Source organism: Callospermophilus lateralis, chromosome 16 (assembly GCF_048772815.1).
Source record: "Callospermophilus lateralis isolate mCalLat2 chromosome 16, mCalLat2.hap1, whole genome shotgun sequence".
NCBI classification, from domain to species: Eukaryota; Metazoa; Chordata; class Mammalia; order Rodentia; family Sciuridae; genus Callospermophilus; species Callospermophilus lateralis.
In genome coordinates this window covers 59,215,785-59,240,506 of record NC_135320.1, presented here as the reverse complement: position 1 = coordinate 59,240,506, position 24,722 = coordinate 59,215,785, and the positions used below count along the sequence as shown (strand labels likewise).

The following is a 24,722-nucleotide window of genomic DNA, read 5'->3' as shown; positions in this document are numbered from 1 at the left end:
ATATCAGACTATTGAGTGCTTTATAAATCTCAGAATACAAACTTTTCACAAAATAAATTCCTAAAATGAAAAATTGATTATGTCGGGACCACATAAAGTCCAAACAAAACACACTGCAGATTGCACCTTCAGAGCTCTGAAAAGTAAGCATACTCTTTCAGTGTCATGATAGTCTGACGTGCTATGATTAATAACAAGTGTCTATGCCAAACTTTCTGAACACAAATTAATGGTTTCATTATAAACCAAAGCAATAATTATTCTGAACAAAAATACTAACAAACTAAACATTTACTTGGCAAAATCAGGTTTTATTTAAAATAATATTAATGTTTTAGAACTGTAGTAATGTTTTAATGAAAAAAACTAATTATTTACATTTATAAATAAGCTTTATATTTCATTTTTATAATTTGAGTAGCCCCATATTTTAATGAAAAATCACAACACTTTTGAGAGAGATAAGTAATACTAATAATAATCACTGAGAACAGTGGGCAAAAAATGAGACCACTCCAGGTAAATGAGGTCATACAGTTACCTCATTTATAATTAAAAGTACCAACAAATCCAAATATTCTTTGGTCTAAGTTTTTTAAATCTTACTTTCAAATACGAAAGTCTGCATATCTGATCATACATACATGCAAGGGAGAAAAAGATCTATTCTGAATAAATTCTAGTTCTAGTATGCCCCTGTGTGGCCAAAAAGCACAGCAAATTCACTGCCACAAATTTAGTGACAAAGAAATAATTACTTCAAGAGGAAAATACAGATTTCTTAACTGTATTAAAATTCAATAAATAAAAAAAATTGGAGGACATCAAATATAGTTTTTCATAAATTTTTATCACAAGTCATCATTATTATTTTCTTTTGAACACTCCCTTAAAGCAACTAACAGCTCAATGCAAAGAATTCTACTTAAAAATATATCTTTTAGTTTCTGAAAATTTATGCTTTCCTCCAAAGACAAGATCACAAAAATTAGATTTCATAATGAATTCAGTACTTGAAGACTTTTTCACTGGCAACAAAAGCAATTATCTTTGTGTTCTGGTGAAATAATTTAATTTGGGAAAAATGAATTTGTAAGAAGACGACTTGATAACAAGAGTTTAAATTAAAGTGACATTTCATCAAAACCCATTAAGTGGATTTATGTAGGATGCAGACAGGCTTTTGTTTTTGTTTTTATTTCCCTTGTAGGATCTTTAGTTGTTTCATTTTAACTGTAGAAAAATAGCTCCTTATGCACTAAAATGGTACCATATGATGACAAAAAAATAAGTTAAGAACTTTCTGTCTAAAACAAAAGGGTCATGCTATATGTTTCCCACAAAATTTAGTTAAAATAGTCAAGTGGTTTTCACTCATAAATAAATTTCCATTATTCATTAAATAATAAAACATTTTAAAAATCTTTATTAATTTCCAGTTTAGTGATTTATGATTCATTCAATATTGTTAGTATAATTAAACTCTTTCCTTCTGTCTCAAGTTGGAAATGATGTTTTTGGAGCATAATATAAGAGCTTTTCATCTTTTATTACTAATATGTCATAGATATTAAATGCCCTAATATTTAATAACCTGATGAAAGTTAAGTTGCAGATTTAGGGATATGATTAGTTATCTAAGAAAGGGCTCGGTTTCAAAATTGCTTAAAAGGATCAATTTTTAATAATACATTTTCTACAACTGATACATAGTATTCTTCTAATAATTTCTCCTAGAAAGCAATTCAGAATAAAAATATAATCTATTTGTCCAAATCTATGATGTTATTTCTGATCAGCTTAAAGATCATAGTTAATGTCAAAATACAAATATTATATATTCTATGTCAACTAGTCCAAACACTTAAGTGATTACTATTCATGTAACAACATTAAAACTGTTCTTTCTAGAAGTGAGTTATATAATTGATGCTTAAATCTCAAAAATCATTAGTGTCCACTCCAAAAAGTTGAAATGCTCATTATTTAGGAATAAAACTTAAGTTGTAAGAGCATATTTTGTGATGACATGCTTAAGTCATTCACCCATGGTATTTTTCTTCAAGAACAAATTTTTAGTTTACATACTTTTTACTTCATTGTTAACTGAAATGCTAATGTCTAGGTAATTGTATTCTTTTGAAAAAAAACCTAAGTAGAATAAAATATTTAAAAGACCCTTCTATCTAATCTGAACACACACAAAAAAATTAAAATATATAGCAGCATTAATTGTGAGTTCATTTACTTATTTTTCCTTCTTCAAACTTCCAAAATAACTATTTGCATTGACTTTGGCTGATCTTAAAAGTAAATCAATTTGATGGTTATTTATGAAGATAATTAAGTCTATTTTTTAAAATAAAACCTCTGGTTTTTAAAGACTAAGAAAGTAAGAACATGGAGGTAGGAATTATATTTTAAAGCAGAATAAATTCTTTATTATTAATTGGTATTTTGGGGTAATTTTAGGTAAGTATTGAAGTTAAACAAGATTGATCTTATGAAAGTATTAGAAACTTCACAATTTAATGTTTAATTGCAGCAGCATAAAATTGCAGATATTAATGACAGCATTGAAGTTATAAACATGCATATAATAAAATAAACTTGAAGCCACAGCAAAAGCCTAGTTATAGGGATGTACACAAACCCTCAATAAATACAGTCTTATATTTGAAAACTACTACTACTAATTTTAAAATCAATTTCTTTACTGTGCTGCTAACAGTACAGTTTATATAATCAATATACACCAAGACCTAATGTTAATACTTTTGAGCACACAAATTCTTGGCATTAAAACAAAAGAGATGGAAACAAAACAAGGAAAAAACTTTAAAGAATAAACATAAATTCTAAAACTCTGGTACCTTCAGGTTGTGAAAATATTGAGAAACCCAAACTGTCTCTTTTATTTAAAATTTAACATAAGTAAGTAAAAATGGTATATTACTAAATAAAAAGAAAGCAAGATCTTAAAATATAAATAGTCCATTATTTATATAATAGTCCAAATGTTAGAATATCCTAACATTTCATATAGTTGTATATTTCAAATTAGTCTGAAAATAAAATTAGAAAAATTCAAATCAGTTCATTGAACAAAAACTACACTGAGGAAAAGAAGTATAATTTTATATGAAATAGATATGCTATTCCATATTCCAAAAAAGGGCATAAATATATTTGCCATCAGTAAACATTTTAAATGTCAATAAATTTTAAAAGCATTATTTTCATTTGCTAAATTAACACATATATTGTATAACAGGGTTTTTTTTTTATCTCTAAAATAACCTGCCTCACATTCTTCTAAGAACCTAAAAGGAAGAGATCAACAAAACCATTTAATAGTCTATGCACTGTTAATTCCCCGTGGATTTCCAGAAGATTTCAGTGTACTATTATGTTCATGAAATTTCTTTCCCAGTCTTTCTCCACCTTTATTTAGTTAAAATGAGGTCTTTTTTTAAACTAGTTGTATAACATTAGAAATTCTCAAAATCGAAACAACTTATATGAGAGATGAGCTGGGTAATAAAACTGCATTTCAAAAGCTTTTTTCAAGGGAATATCTCTTTTAGTGTAAGTCAGAGAAACCATCTAGAACATATGTTCAAAATTTAACAACCTTCACCACAAAAAAAAAAAAAAAAAAAATGCTCGGTTTGAAAAAGCAAAAGGAATTATAACAAAGAATCCTTCCAAACTAGCTTATCTAATACAAAGCATTACTAGCAGTTTCACACTATTGCTTGCTTAAAAGTGATTATTGATCTACACTGCATAGAGAAATGTCTTAGACCTAGAAATCATCTTCCGCATGTTTTACAAGAGCATGCATGATTGCTAATTCACATTTTCCAACAAATCACATATGATTATACAGTACCATTCTTATATATGCAATATAATCACTGCTATGATAACAAAGAAAACATATATTAGGCATTTTGAGTTAATCATTTTAAGAAAAGAAATAATGAAACAGACCAATATCTATATTATGTTTCAGAGATCAATCTACTTAAATTTAAGATGCTTTTATGCTTTCCAAAGAAAAATAAAGCTATTTTCCTTCTTAAAATCAAATTAATAATACTAAGTATAATTCTGTATGTATAATAAAAAAACAGCACCCTTATAATATTAAAATTGCAATACAAAACAATTTTACAGACATATAAAATTACTATCCTGAAACTAACAATACTAAAAGAAAATATAGTTTAGCTCTACTCACCTTGCATTGTTCAGCGTTTGTCCAAAAAGCTCATTTTGTAAAATATTTGGTGGGGATGAAAAAACCCCATGAAAATGAGATAAAACAGAATTGCAGACCTGGCGCAATGTCTCAAATTGCATTTTCTTCCTTTTTTTTTTTTTTTCCTTCTCTTATTTTTCCTTACCACCTGTCTTTAAAGTCATCTATTTGCAGACACCATCAAATAAAAACATGCCAATCAAGTTCCATATTTCTCCTGAGCTCTGTAAAAACTGTGCTTAAATGAGCAGAGGTTGATAGTTAATTGTACAGTCATTATTCTTCTAATTCAGTCGTAGAAGATTCAGTACTCGTGCAGCTTTCGGCTTTCTCCTGACCGTAGCAAGAATTCTAAACAGCAATAAGCTTTTTGGGCATTCCCAGCTGAAGTGTGAAGCTGAGCTGCTTTCATGTACTGTACTCATATTTCTCTAAGCCTATTAAAAACACGCAATGAATAGATGCTGTCGTCAGGAGTTTCAGCACATCTGGCTGCCAGCAATAAAATCTCAGAAGTAATAAAAATGGGGACAAGGTATCTTCTCGATGTTGCTACTGGATAAGAGAGGAAGAGAAATTATGCATCTCCCAAACCCTTTTCTCTTTTCTGAGAAATGAATAACTCCAGCAACAGAACATCTCTCTTCAACGTGCAAGCTGCTGCATAGGACCGGAACATTCTAAAAATAAGTGGTACATCCTCCTTTTGATATCATGAAGCAATAAAAGTATGACAGACAATGGGCTTTTATCACCTGCATTTATAATGCCATACTTCTAGAGTGAAGTGCATTGGAAAACATGTACTTGGTCATCTTAAATTTCTTATTTAATTTTAAAATGTCTTCATTTATTTATTTTTAAAGAAATGTGAATAATGTTGAGTCTGGTTCCTTTTATAGGCCATAAATAGTTACTATATGGTTGGTCATATAAATATGGAAAAAAGTTATGCCTATCTATTAAAATTCACCTAAGCAGCACACATTAAATAAAAACTTTCCCACAGGTCCAAACAAAACATGACCATGGCCAAAGGACACTTTATCAACTATCATTAATTATTTCAATAATGGCAGTCATACATTTTTGAGAATGGACTATTTTCTAATGGTTCCAATAGTCTTAGAATACCCCCATATTATCACACATTCTTTGTGAAAAATTGTGTTTCAGATAAAATCTTAGGTTATTCTGTATCCAGGGGCAACCATCTTTCTGTAAAGATTTTTAAAAGCAGCATATAAACCAAATTTTAAATATCAAGTCATTTGTGGAGATGCTTAATATTTTTACTGATATTTATTTGTTCCTGACCCTTGATGTCTGTTTGTTTGTTTGTTTGTTTGTTTGGGTATTTTTTTGGTTTTGGTTTTACTTTGTTTTGTTGATTTTTGGTACCGAGAATTGAACCCAGAGGTGCTTAATCACTGAGCCAAATCCCCAACCTTTTTTATTTTTTATTTTGAGACAAGGTGTCATTAAGTTGCTTAGAGCCTCACTAAATTGCTGAGGTGGCATTGAATTGTGATCCTCCAGCCTCAGCCTTCCATAATGCTGGGATTACAGTTGTGTATCACCACCTGGGCTCCTTAGTGTTTCTTTAACAGATCCAGCCCTCTTGGTTCTTCATTACCTCAACTCTTAGCCCTAAGCCCATCTTTTTCCATATACATATCACTTTGAACATACAAGCACTTAAATATACTGTTTTTAAATAGTGGTAAGTTATTTGGGGGAATGAATAAACATATAATAAACTATAATAACATAAATTTTTAAACAACTATTTTATTTCTTTTTAAACTAAGATATTCAATTATGAATTTGACCTAAACTAAGAGTGACCCAATATTGACCATTATTTATTAGTTGTGATGTTTTTATAGGTGCACACCAATTTATTGTTCAAACACTCACACAAATCATAAAGTATTTCTTAGTTTATAAAGCAATTCTAAATTCATTTTTTAATGTTTAGAAAATATTATACATATTAATTCTTCCACAGGTTTAAAGATGAAAACCTTCAAGCTTTTATGGATTAAAGATTATACAGTTCATAAAAGACAGAGTATTTGGAATGAAAGTCTTTGTTTTGGACACTGAATCCTATGCTCCTTCCCTGTCATTTTGTTTTGTACATATAAGTACATGTTCATTTGCATTCATATTCACCCAACCACACACACAAATGCACACCTATTGTAAAGAGGCCCATCTCTGTAGATGATTAAGAAAATCATCTGCCCCTGACTAATCAAGAATATTTCAGTGAGAATATCTCAAGTTTTTTAATTCACAAGAAAATTTTAGTGGGTTTCTTGCATTTACCTCAAACAGAAGCAATCTAATATGATTTAAATTTTTAAATCTCTGATCATAAGTAGATATTTCATACCCATAAAATAACAACATCTACAAAAAAAATACATTCTTAAAATTGTTATTTTTAAATTAACACACTATCAGTGATGAAAAAACATTTATTCTCTGTGGGTAGATTTAATATTTATAAATAATCAAAAGCTCTTTTGAAGCAAGTCTACTAATTAAGGTGATTATACTATAAAACACTCTTTGTTGTTAAAAAATGTTTCTTTTGTGTTTCAAACCTTGATTTGAAGGCAAGGTCACAGTGCTCAAAGATGGTCTAAACACTGGAAATATCACTAGAATGAATCTTAAAATTGGCTCCTTTAAAAGAATCAACAATACTGCATGTGTCTTCCTCAGCAGCTCATTTCAGTTCTTTCTATAGAATACTGGTATCATTGACCAGCTTTCTCTTAATTCCCCCAATATCCAAAAGTGGTTTCTTCCACCTTCTCTATCACCTCTTCCCTTCTTTTAACCTAGGAAGATTTCCTCTGACCTAGATTAGATTCCCTATTATGCACTCTCATTATACCCTGCAGTTATTCTTCATAGTGCTTAAATATAACCATATATTCACTTGAAAAAATGCTTCATGTGTTTCATCCTTGATTCCATGAGATTAAGTCCTGCATTCTGTTTTACTCACCTAGCTTAGTGCCTAGCACAGAGTCAGTGTTCAGTAAAAATTTCTTGAATAAATGGATGACTAACTTTTATCAAAAAGTTCATTATCATTTAGTCATATCCATAGAGAGGACAGAAACCACATAAGGGCCTCATTTTGTTCTTTGTTCCTATGTTGATTTGGTTTTAGCCTGCCATGTTATATCATAAGGTTCAGAAATACAAGAGTCACCAATATTTGTAATCAAAAACATTGTGCTTTAAGGGACTTTGTAATTTGTTACAAATGTCCTGAGGATTACAAAGAAAGTTTATAGGTAATATTTCCTTTACATTTTCTATATAATGCAGGTTAACAATCAACAAATATCAGAGACTTCTATGAAAACAGAAAGAAAATAGTACCTGGAGTCAAATGGCCGGGGTTAAGCACTTATTCCACACCAACTACCCATAATACCTTAGGATGTTCACTTTATATACCCAAGCTATGATTTTTTTCAAATGTACAACTATCTATGTCACCTTTGTACTATTCTTGTTCCATTAAATATCTGAAGCTTCTAACTGATAAAAAAAAAAAAAATCTAAGGTTATAAGAAAGATGGTCCAGAGAGCAAATATTTTGAAAAATGCTCTCTTCATGATTCTCAAATTAGTATCTTCTGTTGGAAATATTTCCTTGAGGCAAGGATCTACAAACTGTTCACCTCAGGGATAACAAATAAGCAAAGAAATAAAAGGCACATGATAGAATTCCTAAGAAAAGGAGGAAAGAGGAGGCATTCAAGAAAGGTAATTTGGCCTATGCTTCAATTTAGGGTGAATCATGCAGTATTTTCAGGGATGAAAGAAAGAACATACCAGACCTAAACAAGCATGCTATAAATCTAAAGATAACTAGTACATTACTACTCACAAATTTTCAGATAAAAATCAAAAAACAGTTCAAAACACAACAATTTGTATAGTAAGTTTTTAAAAATGTATTAATGTCCAATGGCTTTCTGGTATTAAAAAAAAGTTTTAAAAGAGATTATAGTAATTCTCAGGGATTGAACTCTATTATATCTGTTCCTAATTCTGGTCATTGCTATATGAGACCAATAACCCAACCCACTGCATCATCTAACTCAGAAAGGAAAGGGAAAACATAGTAAAAGCTACCACAAATGTATTTTGAGGCAAGGATCTTAGAATTCCTAAGAAAAGGAGGAAAGGCACACTATCATGTGTCTTTTATTTCTTTGCTTATTTGTTATCCCTGAGGTGAACAGTTTGATATAGGACCACACCTATATTTAAGCTCTAGAATGAGAATGTGCTAAGTGATACCCAGGGATTCTATCAATTAGAAAAAAGAAAGAAAGAAGGAAAGAAAAAGAAAAAATGAAGATCTCAAAAAAAAATTGTCAAATCTCCCCATTGTTAAGATTGCTAACTCTAAGAATATATTCCCTTTATAACTATCAAGAGAACCACTAGAAGTAACACTACTATTGCAGGGAGCTATATCAACATGAATAAGACCCAACTCTATCCCTAATAATTACAGTCACCAGGAGCCACAATAAAAGAGATGTTTATTGTCTTGAAATACAGTCAAGGACTCACATCTTAGCTCACTGTCTCCACAAGGCACCTCTGCCGACTAGTAAGTTCTAAGTGCAACTAGATTCTTCCAGAAATAATACTAACTTTACTTTGCTATTGTATTAAAATATTAGAAATAATAATTATTGGCACAACTATAAACAGGTTTCAGCAAAATATGGGAACAAATGAAATGCTGTGTAATAATACTGGCTTCCAATAGTTCTCATATGTAATTTTTTTTCCTTTCATACAACTTTACTCATTACTTTATTTAAAAAAAAAAAAAAAAGTGGGAAGCAAAGGGAAGGTCTTTTCTCCCAAAGGCTACACACCTTATTCTATAAATACAAAATTTGTTTCAGCTTTGACATCAGATGTCAGAAATAAGTATTTGCTTGATATTACTAAGCTTTTCACTGTATACATATATATATATATATATATATATATATAATCAAAATTTCATGTTGTAGACCTTAAATATATGCAACAAAAGTTTTTTATTTAGTTAGTTTTTTATGCAGTGCTAAGAATAGAACCCAGTGCCTCACACATGCTAGGCAAGTGCTCTGCCACTGAGCTACAACCCCAACCCCAACAAATGTTTTTTTAAAAGAACACCAATTATAATTCTTCTGTGCTGAAGAAAAAGTTATCTGCATAAAAGTTTAACAATAAAGCCTAAAGTGCTTTGTTTTCACTATAATTTACACATTACAGAACACTTAACATAGGTTAGAATATATTCTATTCTTGTGAGCTATATATACATTCAATTAAATATGTAGTGAATAATAACCAGTCACTTATCACTAGCTGAGAATAAATAGGAAACAGTGAGTTGGAACTTTCTTGTTTGACTATTTCCATAGTGTACCTTCTCCTTTGTCTCTTTGTATCTTTCCCAGCCCACTCTCTTGGCCTGTCAACATAGCCCAGGAGGCCACTATAGAACTATAATAACTGTCTCTAGGGAGGCTCAGGTTAAAGGTAATATTAAAGGTGATTCCAATGTCCTTTTCCCTCCATTTCAACAAAGGCAGAAGTCTCTGGAGAGCTACTGAAGAGTGAACTTGTTACAATTAGTCTTATGGAGGTTTAAGCAACTGCTACAAACCCTACCTTGTTTCCTTAAAAGTATTCAAGCAGAGGACATTAGGGACTTGTGTAACAGAAGACTGAATTATCCAGAAGAAAATATTAATTGGTTTATAGTTTATTCAAAAGTTTACACTGAATTCAAACATTCCTTTTCCGTCAGGCTATAGTTACAAAGGGAATGAATTAGATTAATATCTCAACTTTCTCTGGATCTTTGCCAACTTCCTACCAAATCACCTCCTGTATTTATGGAAGTACCCAGGCATATCATATATACACAATCCTCTAATTTTTGTATGCCTACTTCCTCTTCAGTAGTATGTGCTGATTATAAAGCCACTTGAAAATGGGGAGTCACCACTTTCTGATACCCTCACTCTGAATTTCAATTCTCCATCAAAGGTAATAAATCTCAAGGTTACAACAATTCAAGGTTCTTTCTCTTGTGTAATTATTAAGAGAATAAGTCTCAATCCTCAGCACCACACACACGCACGTGCGCGCGCGCACACACACACACACACACACACACACACAGAATAATATGCGTTATTGGGAATTAAGATTAGTGACGTGATGTGATGAGAGCTTGTTAACAATAACCCCGAAATAGTCTTGGAGTTCAGAAGTTCAGAGGGAGCTCTAGAGAAACTATCATTTAAGATGAGAACCATGAAATAATAAGTATGAGCCTAAGCAAGGGCAAAACAAAGGAGTATTATACAGAGTATTGCATATACAAATGTCGATTAAATAAAACCAAAACAGAGCAATACTGAGAGAAATCAAGTAGCTGGAGAAAAAAACATTTGCAAATCCTACAGAGCATTGAAAACTGTTGAGTATTTTGATTTTTTAATGAAGTCCGTGAATAATTCTGTGTTTTCCTACTTTGAGTCAACAGATAAATCAAGTCCCAGTGGTCATAATGGAGAAGACTCGGGCATTCACAAAAAACACATTGAAGGAAATACAACCATAAATACACCAAAATATTATCTCACTATATGTGGATATAGGGATATCAGTTAGAAAGCTAATGCAATAGTTCAAGTAAGATATTAATGGGCTTCAAGTGATCAAAGTAAAATGAAGAAAAAGGAACAGACTAAAAAAGACAGATGGTGAATCAACAGGAAATAGTGATTGGCTACAGGAGTTCAGAAATGATATATGAATGTCAATAGAGGATTCAAAAATTACTCTCAGATTTCTCTCTTAAGTAACCAAGCACATAGTCTTAAAATCCACTGCAACAGGTTGAGGGAGAAGAAAGAGAGAGATGATAAGTTGTTGAATTTGAAGCATACAAAAAATAGCTTTAAAAAAACAGATAATCAATTAGATATGTCACTCTAGAGTTAGAAACCTAGGTTGAAAATGAAAACAACAACTTTAGGAAGCATCAGCATGTTAGTAATGATTTCAAACAAGCAAGCGATTGAGATCACCAAGAGAGAAAAATTCAAACTCCATCATGTTGGCTTAGGAACCAAATTATTCAACAAAACTCCTAAAGTAAAAGAAGTAAAATTAAGAATCAATAAATGGGATTTTATCAAACTATAAAGCTTCTTCACAGCCAAGGAAACAATCAAGAGTGTGAATCAGAGCCTATAGAACAGGGGGGGGAAATACTTACCAACTGCACCTCACATAGAGCATTAATCTCCAGGACATATTTTTTAAAAACTTAACATCAAACAATAATAATAATAACCCAATCAATAAATGGGCAAAGGAACTGAACAGGCACTTCACAGAAGAAGAAATACGAATGGTCAACAACTATATAAAAATATGTTCAACATCTCTAGCAATTAGAGAAATGCAAATTAAAACTACACTGAGATTTCATATAACTCAGTCAGAATGCCAATTATCAAGAATACAAGTGACCATGAATGGTAGTGAGGATATTGGGGAATAGGTTCATTTATACATTGCTGATGGGACTGCAAATTGGTGCAACTATTCTGGAAAGCAGTATGTAGATTCCTCAGAAAACTTGTAATAGAACCACCATTTGACCCAGCTATTCCACCCCTTACCATATACCCAAAGGACTTAAAATCAGCATACTACAATGATGAAACCACATCAATGTTTACAGCACCTCAACTCACAATAGCTAAGCTATGGAACCAACCTAGGTGCCCTTCAACAGATGAATAGATGAAGAAAATGTGATACATAGACATAATGGAGTATTATTCCGCCATAAAGAATGACTTTATGACATTTGCCAGCAAATGGATGATCTGGAGACTATCAAGCTAAGTGAAATAAGTCAATCCCCAAAACCCAAAGGTTAAATGTTCTGATAGGTGGATGTTAACACACAATACTGGGGGAGGGAATAGAAGGTCAGAGGATTAGACAAAGGGGAATAAAGGGAAGTTAGGGGGTAGGACTAAGAAAGACAGTGGGATGAATCTCACAAAATTTTCCTAGTAAGTATATAAATACACCACAATGCATCTTAACATCATGTATAAGCACAAGACTGGGATCCTAATTAGAATAAGATATACTCTATGTTTGTATAAATATGTCAAAATATACTGTACTGTATGTAATGTATAACTAAATTTAAAACAAAAAAAGAATAATTCAAAATGATAAAAAGAAAAAAATCCAAGATAAAACACCAAAAATTAAGTTCCATGCTAAGTCAGCAGGAAAGAAAAAGCCAGTGAAAGAGACTGAATTGCAGCCACAAAAGTAGGAGGAAAATTAGGAAAGTGTGATGGCCTAGAAGCCAATAAGAGACAGTATTTTTAAAGGACAATTATGGAGCTGGGGATATAGTTTAGCAGTAGATCACTTGTCTGGCATGTGTGAGGCCCTGGGTTCAATTTCCAATATCAGTAATAATAATAATAATGACAATAATAATAATAATAATAATGGAATGTGATGAACAACTCTGTGTTATATATTCTGTCATGAATTTGAAAAAATACTGGATTTGTAACTCTTTATATCAAAAAAACTCTCTTGAAAATACCTCTTTTGACCTGAATTCATTCATTCCATAAGAGCCAGACCCAGACTTTGAAAAGTCTGAGAGCATATTTTTAGCTTTTTTCCTTTTATTCCTTTTCCTTCCTTGGTGAAAGGAGAGCAAACCAAATTTTTAGTCTTTGTTCAGGCAAAACTGAAGATCTTATGCAAATAAACTTACAAAAATCTCTAAAAAACTAAATCCAATACTATCAACATAAAAAATGTAATTTGCCTGGCCCTTAGTAATGAACAGAGATCAGGATTAATTAGAGATCCCAGCTACTTATGAGTGATGGAGATTAAGCACAAAATTTGAAAATAAAAAACAAACTATAATGTAACAAACACCTATTATATTAATTTCCCATCTAGCTTACTCTTTCTTTTTCTTATATACCTAGTTTAATTTATTATTAATTTTACTTTAGAATTTATTTCTTTTTTTTTAAGAGAGAGTGAGAGAGGGGGAGAGAGAGAGAGAATTTTTAATATTTATTTTTTAGTTATCGGTGGACACAACATCTTTGTTTTGTATGTGGTGCTGAGGATCGAACCCGGGCCACATGCACGCCAGGCGAGCGCGCTACCGCTTGAGCCACATCCCCAGCCCTAGAATTTATTTCTAATGATACTTATCATGATAAATTAATAATTTAAGTGTGAATCAACTTACCAATGATTTTATGACTATGCTATTTCCTATTGTAAAAGATCCTCCCTGAAACTCACATTCCCTTCCAGGTATTATCCCATCTTTCTGCTCCTTTTCACAGTAAATTTCTTGAAAAGTTGTATGTAGAGACTATGTCCACTTTTTTAATTTCACATTCCACCTCTCAAGTCATACTAACCAAGTTTCTGTCTTTATTGCTTTACTGAGCTATCTCTCAGCAATGGCAATTTTGTGTTGCTTTCTTAACATGACTTCCCTGTAGCATCTGACATTAATGCTATACTCTTGATGACATCTAAAACATTTTTATTTTTAATTCCTGAAACATACTCTTAATAATTTTCCTCTTGCTTAATGACAATTTTTTCCTATGCCGTTGGCTGGCTCTTATTCTTCTCCTAGATCTCTAAATGTTGCAGGGGGTAGTGGGAGAGCACACCTGTTCTGCCTATCATGTGGACCCCTTCTGTTATTTTATCTAAAGACTTTCCCTAAGCAACTTAGGTTCCATGGCCATCAATATCTTTATTTTATATCTTTGCTTTTATCTTCCCCTAAGATTCATGACTCATTTAAGCATTTGTCAATTTGGCATCCCAAAATGGAATCAAGAGGCATCTCAAACATAATATGGCCAATGTCCAAAAAGAATTCCTGATTTCCTCACCCAAACCCGTTCTTCCCTTTTTTTTATTTTTTCTATCTTAGAACAACAACAAGATTTATCCAGGAGTTATCCTTGATATTCCTTTCTTTTACATTTCAACACACATATCCCAACAATAGGTGCTACCATCTCTACCTTCAAAACAATACAGTATTTTCCATCTCACTAAAATTTTAATTTAAGCTACAAACTTATCATGAACTACTAAAATATTTTCCAAAGCTCTCTCTGCACCAATCTTGGTCCCTACAACTTGTTCTCCATAAAACAGAAAGGCCATAACAAAAATAAATAGGTGATAATAATAATGATGGTTTTTTTATGCTTAAACCCTACAATGATATACTATCACATCTAAAATAGACTCTAAACTCTCTCCCATTTTGCAGAAAAGTGAGAAGCTTCATTCAATTCTTTTTTTTTTTTTTTTTGGCCAAATGATTGGTGTCAAAGATAAAATTAGCATCCCAATCTCCTGACTCACAGTCTAGAACTTCTTCCATGGTACTACTATGTCTCTCTTATTCAACAACTTCCTACAGACAAATTCTCTCATTTAAAATATAAGTTAATGTTACAGTCTTTATCCCCCAGAATTTAAAAAGTAATAAATAAAATAAAAATACAGTTTATTAAAAAACTAACAATCCTTTGACATAAACAACTCCCAAATTTATATTTTTTGAGAGAATACAACATTAAAGCACAGAATATATTTAAACAGAAAGGGGAAATATTTGAAGGATAAAAATCAAATTCTCATAATCTCCCCCATTCTCATGACTCTAACACTTCACAAAGTAAACCAGAAGAAAGTTTTGTTACCAAACAGGGATCTTAAATAATACCTCAAAACTTTCAACTGTGTCAAACAAGTTGTATAAGTGAGTTTCAGATTATTATCACATAAGTGAAAAAAATATTTTGTATCACAACAATTTTGATTACCCATACCCTGTAGTCTTGACATCTTGGCTGTATGAAAAATGTAATAAACTGTATCTGAGATGTAATTACAATTTGTTAATCCTTCTCCATCAATACAAATCAAGTCTTATGCATAAGAAAGGAAAACTGAAGTGGCAACTGAATGAATAAATAGAAAATTCAATAAGAATTTGAAAATACTAATGAAAAAATAAGCTGAAAACTAGCATATAAGAAATAAATTTTAAAATGACTAGGTGGAAATATGTTGAAAGAAAGAAATAATGAAAAAGGGAAAAAATGGAAATAAGTTCGTCAATAGGAAGGGAAAGACCACTCTAAAGTTTAATTTTCCAGTTCAAGCACTGTGTAATTAAGTAAACACAGTGAGAACTATTCTACCAAAAAAAAAAAAAAAAAAATCTTCAAACCAACCTTTAAAGTCCTTCTTTCCAAACAAAAAGTTCCAAATAATACCTTAAAACTTCCAACTGTGTCAAATAATATATACAAGTAACTTTCAGGTATAAATGACAGAAATAAAAATAGTTAATTATAGATAACAACAATATTGGTTCTTGGTTTGAAAACAAACTAGAGTAGTCATGAATTACTAAAAAAGAAATACACATGATTTCATATTAATGTTTTAAACAATAAACTGCATCACAAATTTTAGGATAAGAGCAATTTATCACATATTGACCTATCTTGGGATCCATGACTAATTAGTTTGCCTGGATTCCTACAGTTAAAAGTCACCACAAAATTAATACAAAAACACTTAAGAAAAATAAGCACTAGTACCATATTAAATGTTGTGTAATCATAAACATATATACATAAAAATAACTAATTTTTAATGAGACAATTTTTATTAAAAAAATACAGTTTAGGGGCTGGGGTTATGGCTCAGCAGTAGAGTGCTCACCTCACACATGCAAGGGCCCTGGTTCTATCTTCAGCAACATATAAAAATAAATAAATAAAATAAAGTTATTAAAAAAATAGTTTAAAATCTCCTCCTGAATTTTAATCTCTCAATGGCCACTACACAATTTCAGATAAATGCTAAAGACATACATGCACAGATCCTTTCAAGGAAAATTCTGTACCAATTTCCTTCATATTAAACATTGTCCTTCCTATGCCTCCTTGAAACAAGAGTCAGCAAAGATCTTTTGCATTCGCTTACCATGAGGAGCACAGTAAATCACATAAACAAACTCAAGGGCAAAAGCAGAAATCAAAAGAAAAACAGGCAAAGAAATAGAGTTCTATATAATTTAAGTTACTTTATAAACTCTGGGCCATATACAACTAAATGGTCTATTTTTAGCAGAGAAGGAAACTACTAAAACTTTAATCTCAAATCTAGTGGTTCTCAAAAGTGTAATACAGTGACCTCAGAAGGGTCTCAGAGGATCTGCAGGGTCAAACCTATGTTCAAAATACTAAAATGTTATCTCATTTCTTTTTTTTTAACTTTTATTCTCACATGGGTATACAATGCAGCTTTCCAGAGACTAAATTGTGAATAATAGTTCAAGACACTAAACAAAGAAGGTATCTTTTCCTAAATCAGACATTAAAAGAATTTTCCAAAGTGTAAAATAATTTTTTCTTTCCTCGGCTTTTTAAAAAAATATGCTATATTAGTTTTTCACTGCTGCAAAAGCAAAAACAAATAATCCCAATTTTAGTAGCTTCTAAAAATATATATTTATTATTTTATAGTTTCTATAAGTCAGAAGTCTAGGCATGGTTTAAATGGTTTCTCTATACTGGGTCTTGCAAGTTGGGACCGACAAGGTATCAACTAGATTATGTTTCATTCTAGAACTCAGGATCTTAATTCAAGTTAATGTGATTGTGGGCAGAATTCAGCTCCTTGTGGCTCTAGAAGTTGAGTTCCCTGCATTTTGCTATCAGCCAGTGTTTCTAGGGGTCTCCTACAGATCCCAGTTGCATGTTCTCTAATAACCTTTTTGCAGCAGGTAGTTTTTAATTCTTCAAATTCTACAGAAGAATCTCTTGCTCCAATCTAAGACATACTCTTACATAATATAATCACATAATTGAATATTCCTATCATCTTTCCCAAACTCTACAAGCTAAAGCAAGTCACAGATTCTAAACATTATCAAAGGAATGCTAACTGTAGGGTAACATAGGATTCTATCAACTAGATATGGTTCATTAACATGCTGTGGGTTCATCGTTATTTTAAAATTAACAAGTATAAATATGGTTTTCTTGTTTTTATTTCTAATATGATAAATATTAATGAACATAATCACATTTTAAAAGTTCTTTGAAGTCCTCATTTTTAATATTGTGAAGAGTTCCCAAGACCAAAATTTAAGAACCACCACTGTAAGCTGCCAATTACATTTGACACATGCAAAAAGATAATTTATTTTCTCTAAATAATGCTATTATTTTAAAACAAACAAGCAAAAGTTAAGACCCTTATATGAAAAGAAATTTTAAATCACGGAAATTATTAGTTTTATTTTGCTTTTCATATATTTTAGCTTGAAATTTTGAGCTAATAATTATTTTTCCAAATGTTTACATGTTTCCTCCCAATTCCACATCTTAATTACTTTAAAGAATTGTAGGAGCTACGTCCTTGAGTATATAAAATAAGTAGTTGTACATAAAGAAAGTATTATTATCCATAGTATAAATAAGTATGAAAATATTCAAATAAGTATTAAATAAGTATAAAAATATTTAAAGGCTCCACCATGATACTGAATTCATGCTATGAACTGATAAACTCAAATGCCTAAATCCTTGAAAAGACTGTTCTTGCTCCTTATATTTTAGTACTAGACAAGACAAATCTAGTGGCTAGCTCCTTAGTCTCACACTTTCTCTCCTTTGATCTACTCAAACTTGTTTATCCCAAACCTGTCATAATATATTAGCTATAAGAAAGGAAATTATACAGTGAAGAAAATGGGAGAAGGAATCTACTCCAAATCAGTTTCATTTATTACCACTTTATTTGTTTTACTAAAAGATCTAAATAAATACTTCTTTACTCTCCAGCTCCTACCTTCACTTCACCTCAGTAAGTCAGCCTAATCTTGTGGCCTTTACCCATTATATCAGAACTGCTTCACTGGTGTATGCTGGGAAAGCCAAAGTATAGAGGGGAAAAGTGGATGAGATCCCCTAGAAGTTAGTATATAAAATCAATATTACCATAAAGCTGAACTAGAAGCAATACACTTGTGTATTTTACAGTGCAAATGCATCCCTATTACTGATACATCAACACTTCTACTGCCAGCATATGTGTAAATTATCTGTGGCAAAGGATTATACGAGTATATTTGTAAATATAAGTTCATAATACATTACAACTTGTTAACTTTTATACTTTTAATGAATTAGAGACTTTAGTAATGCAAGACACATTAGCGTTGGAACAAGTTATTCTCAACAATGGCCATTTTGGTATTAATCTACAATTTTCTCAGCAATAGTTTTTAAAAAGAGCTTCTGTTAACACAATCACCACTGTTTGTTAACCATTTACCCCCAATTTAATGTCCTTCTAGTTTTTCTTTACTTCTACTTTTACTACTAAAGTATTTTTCTTGATATGTTAATATGAAACGTGAATATGCAGCATTCAAAAAAAATCATTGAAATGAGTTTACAGACACATCAAGAAACAGCAAGTAATAAGCAGAGTCTCAGTCAATTAAATGTTGCTAATTCACAAAATGGATATTGTTTTATGGATCATAACTGAAGAGCAACTACTTCAAGAGTGAACAATCTAATCAAGTCATATTCTAAAGGAAGTAGATAACAACTTCTTAGACTTTCAATAAGTGGTACTGTCCCAGGATAGATAGAAAAACAGAACAGATTAGAGTATATAGTAGCGTATATGAACAGAGGTAGTAAAAAAACAAAGACTGCAAACTAAAAAGGCAGAACTTCTATAAGTCAAAGGAAAATAATTGAATGAATGTCTCTGAGTGAAAAGTAAAAAGTAACCAACTCCAGACAGAGATATAGAGGAATAATCACTGAAATTATAACAAAGGCACTGGTAGATATAAAGGTCGAATGAAATTAGAATGAAACAGGTCTAAAATATATGGAATAAGGAAAAGAGTAGTCTATCAAAACATCTTATTCTATCTTCAGCATGCTAAAGAACAAAGAATGATTTTCAAATGATTAGTGAGACATCACCAGGATGAATATAGCTACTATGTCTTATAAAACCAGATTATAAAAATGTTCATATGCTCAAAAATAAATAAAAACCTGAACAGCTCTACATCCATTGAAGAAATTAATTTACAGCTTAAAAAAAACACACACACATCTAACTAAAAGAAAACTCCAGGCCCCAAAATCAGAGAAAACTCTTGCAAATATTTAAAGTAGGAATACAAAATGATTGCTTCCTAAGTCATCTTATAAAGCCAAAATTCCTCTGAAAACAAAACCAAGGAAGTTACAAGATAGGAAACTCCATACCACTATCTCTTATAAACATAAATTATGAAAATAAATTTTAAAACTTCTCTAACAAAATATTATAGACATATTGTAAATCAAATATAACAATATGTAAAAGAATAATACCCTCATGATTGAGAGGGGTATCCCAGGACTGAAAGGTAGTATAACATCTGAAAACAATCAGTGTTACTCACCATATAAAACAAACTAAAGAAAAAACAAGGAGATGTTATCAATAGAGGCAAAAAAATGACAAAATCCCACATCCATTCATGATTAAAATTGTCAGCAAATTAGTAGCAGAATTCCCTCAAACTGACATGAAAAATCTATAGTTAACATCACATTTTATTGTGAAAGATTCAAAGCTTTACCCTAAAATTTGAAATAAGGTAGATGTTACTGTAACGGTTTCTATTTTACATTGTAGTGGAGACACTTGACAGTAAATTAAGATAAGAAAAGGAAATTAAAGGCTTACAAATTGAAAAGTAATAAATAAGGCTATTATGGTGACATAGTCATCTATGCAAAAATTTTGAAAAAAAATCAAGAAAAAAGAAAAAATCAAGAGAAACCTCAATGTGGTACTGTCCCAGGGTAGATAGAAAAATAGAACAGATTAGAGTACACAGCAGCGTATATGAACAGAGGTAGTACAAAACCAATGACTTGAGAAAGGGTTGTTTAGTAGCTGCTGCTCGCAACAGTGACTTACTATAATAGAAAAAATAAACTTACTATAATGGGAAAAATAAAGTATCATACTTTGCCATATCTACAAGCAAACTCTACTACTAGTAATAAACTAGTAAAAACTACTAGTAATAAACACAAAAGAGCATTTCTAGAAATTTTGAGAGAACTGACTTATTAATCATAACTAAAAGATCATAAACTATCAAGTTTAAAAAGTAATGACTTTTACTAGGTGAGAATGTCTGCCCAACAAAGTAACAGTGATAAAAATGATAGAAAGCCATTATTTTTCAATTGGGCAAAGGGTATAGGTGATAAAGAGACATGAATAAGGACATTCATTAATTTGTTATAATAATGAGGATTTTTGACAAAGCGTAGATTATCCATCACTAGTGGATTGTCAAATACAACTCTATAGATACATACTAAGAAATTCGCAATAATTTTCTATTGTTATTGTAACTGCCACAAATGTTAAAGTTTAAAATCACCAGTTTGTTGTGTTACACTTCTGATGGTCAGAAGTCTGATGACATTTCACTGAATTTAATCAAAGCATAAGTTAAGTTCCTTTCAAAAGGCTCTAGGGAGAATTCATTTTTTGATCAATTAAGTTGTTGGCAGAATTCAATTCCTTGTGATTGTAGGGCCAAGATCCCTATTTTTCTTTCAAGCTTTGAACTGAAGTTGGCTCCTGTCTTCTACAGATTGCTTGTTTCTTTGATTCATATCCCTTTCCTCCATCTTCAAACTTCCAGTGGCCAGTCAAATTTCTTTTCTGCTTTGAATTTCTCCTCCTCCCATCTAATCTCTTTCATCAAACCAGAAAAGATTCTCCAGTTTTAAATTCATGTGATTTGACTGGGCCCACATAGATAATCCAAGATAATCTCCCTATCTCAAGATCCATAATCTTAATCACATCTACAAAGTCTCTTTTGATGTAAAAAGTAACAGGTTCCAAGGATTAGGATTAGGAGGTAGAAGCCATTACGCTACCACAGAGAATATTGCAGAAGTCCAGAGAGGGGGAAAAAAAAGACATTTCTACATGAATACATTTTTTAAAATATGAGACCTAAAGCACTTTCTCATTTATACAATGTAAAATACATACAAACACATTATGTATTATACAAAGATATGTATTTAGATGGGGGGAAAAAACCACCAAAGTGAAGTCCTAAATGTGATTAACAAAACTCACTGCCCCTGAGGAACAAAGTAAAATAAAATGAGAGTGGTAGAAGACAATAATTTAGGAGCTCTTACACTCCACAGACTTGCTTTCTACTGTTTTGATAGCTAGGCTGAATAATCTGTCTCCAAAACTCCTTCATTCAAATTTTGTTGAAGTTTTAGCAAATCTACAAAACCTCCCCTAATGTATCCTGTTTGGTTCCATCATTTAAATTAGTTCGCTTAATTCTCTGTCTTGTTATATATTTCTAAGTTATTTTAGTTACCTTAATTTTACCAGTTTTAAATATTCATTTTTACATAATATCATTAAACCTGACTTCCTAGATTATAAATTTGTGGCACAAAGCATCTTCTATGTTTGTATTTCTCCATATAAACTTGTGTTATAAATAAAGGATATGCTCAATAAAAACTGCAGACTAAGTAACTGAAGTAATATTTCTGTAATACAGTCCTATTGAGAACTTTCAATAAGTCTGAGTAGTGTGCAACATTTTTCTTTAGGTACCACTAGAAAGCCTCTAAGGAAACTAAGGAGACTGTGTAATATATTGCCCACATAAGGATAATTTTGAGAGTGAAAGGTGCTCTTAATAAATATGATGGGACAATATGTACAAGACAGGACTAGCCATGACAAACTGGAACACAAATCACTCTTCCCAAAAATACGTAGAAGAACATGGAAAATAGAAGATAATCAAGCAAAATTTTTAAATGATGCTAAATTATGGCAACTGAGAGCAAAATTAGAATTTCTATAAAAATATGTTAAAATACTTTAAAAATCTCATTATCACTGAAAGTTTCTAAGAAACAAGAATACTAGAAATCATATATACATTAAACGTAGTATAATATGTGTTTTTATGCAAGTTAATATGTATTTACAAAAACATCAGGGTAAAAAATGAGACTAAGGGGCAGAAAAAATTACTGGATTTCTTAAATAAATTCAATTTTTGTAAACACAGGATAATTGTAATACATAAAAAATATTGAAAAGATAACTGATTATCTACTAGTCTTTTCAGTGATTCAATTTATTTCAATTAATACTCTATGAATGCCTATTAATACAAACTTAAAGATGTAAAAGATAGTGTGCCCTCAAGTTGCTCAACACTCAGAGAGAAAGAAACACTGACAAGTATACCCAAGGTCAGATAGTGGTAAGTGCTTTAACAAAATATCCTCTACAAGCAAAAATATAATTCATGTTGGATAAGATACAGGAAGGGTATATGTAAGTAGAGACATTTGAGCTGGGCTTTAAAAAAAAATAATAAGATTTAGGTAGACATTCCAAGGCACATCATTACTTAAGAATTTTGGCAGTGTTATTTCTGCAACTAGAGTGCCCTTCCTCAGTTATCCACATGGCTTACTTTCTCACCAACTTCAAGTCTTAATGTTAATTGAGGCCTTCTTCAACTCCCTACTTAAAATTAACTGCCCTCTCCCCTGTTGCTGGGGGAGACACTTCCTTTCCTCCCCTATCTTATTTTCCTTCTAATAGTTGTCACCAGGATCTCAGAGGTGAGACACTCCAAGCTATACTACTCCCATTCATTTAAATGACTTTCGATCTGAACAGTGTGTGCAGCTAACTATATATGAAGTTACACTAACACATTAGCTATTTCTTATTTATTTGTCTTACCCAAGTAAAAAGTAATCTCCATTAGGAATTTTGTCTATTTTTTCACTACTTTTTAAAAAGCTAACAACTTAAATTCTAATTACAAAATGGGGAGGCACCAAAAGTGACCAGATCAGTGACTTCATCATAAGTATAGATTGGATTTTAAAATTATGATTCTGAAAACAAAGTAGAATATAGAGAGAAGAAAGACAAAGTTAATTCATAAAGCGTAGTGACAATACCCTTAATGGAAACAAAGGGTTGACTATAAGAAAATGTACAGATGGAACAGATTGAAAACAAATGAAGATAATATGAAAAAGTCCAGAGGGAGTGGATTAGAAAATGACACTTAAATATCTTTACCAGGGATTGAACTCAGGGGTACTGGACCACTGAGCCACCTCCCCAGCCCTATTTTGTATTTTATTTAGAGACAGGGTCTGACTGAGTTGCTAGCGCCTTGCAGTTGCTGAGGCTGACTTATGAACTCTCGATTCCCCTGTCTTAGCCTCCCAAGGCACTAGGATTTCAGGCGTGTGCCACAGAGCCTGGTGATACTTAAGTATCTTGATTTGAGCAGCATTGATGCTTGATGGTGCAATCAGCTGGGCTGAGGAATGATAAGGAAGATGCTACATTGGAAGAAAGCATACATTTAAGTTCTGAACATTTTAATTTTGAAGTGTTTGTGGAATAAAAGTAAAATTATAAAACTTGCATTTGTTGAATACAAATCTGGTAAGTGGAAATCTCAAAACTGATATAAACATTTGGAAATAAATATCATATCTTAATATAAAAAAATGAGGATATATAAGAAGTCCTGTTTTCCACAATCTTAAATGTATACTTAATCTACTTACCAGTCTAAACCATCTCTGCAACTAGTTCAGATGGAACAAAGTATAAATTGTTTGCTTTCAATATGCACCTTCGCCATCTGGTGGCAAAAATAATAAATACAGGCTTATTATTATTCCAAAGCTGAAATGATTCCTTATCTGTCACCCTACTTATTATTGCCACTTCCATCAATATATTATAGGGAGAGGTTCTCTTATTCTTCAATTCTATTATAACTGCTATTTCTCTTCATTTTTTACTGTGGCTACTAGTATATTCAAATTCTATTACTGGTAAAAGTATTATTGCTAAAAGTGTAAACTTCCCATTCACTCCTGGGAAGTTCTCCCTTCATAATCCATCATTACATAATACAATTACACTCCAAGAAAGTTAGCTAAATATCTAAAAATTTAAATATATTACTAAAGTTCTTTTGCCAAGTTTATTGCTTTCAACAACTAATGTTTCAAATTGCTTGTTTTTTAAGCTAACTTCATTCTTTGGACAGATTGATCCATGGAACAGAACAAGACATCTATAAATATATACTAGCATATAATAATCAATGTATAAACATGAC

General features: G+C 31.3%; 1 protein-coding gene across 37 annotated transcripts in view; it reads right to left on the bottom strand.

The window, feature by feature from the left end:
- Rims2 (regulating synaptic membrane exocytosis 2) overlaps positions 1 to 24,722 on the bottom strand; it is a 551,056-nt gene that overhangs the window by 347,140 nt on the left and 179,194 nt on the right. For 15 of the 37 annotated variants that reach the window (XM_076836196.2, XM_076836200.2, XM_076836180.2 and 12 more), the window contains exon 1: positions 4,247 to 4,368. The exons of 21 other annotated variants lie outside the window; for them this stretch is intronic. In XM_076836196.2, coding sequence (XP_076692311.2) covers positions 4,247 to 4,368 — 122 coding nt within the window. Of the gene's footprint in view, positions 1 to 4,246; positions 4,369 to 10,570; positions 10,608 to 24,722 lie in introns of those variants that run through there. One more of the 37 variants, XM_076836179.2, reaches the window with a different exon arrangement.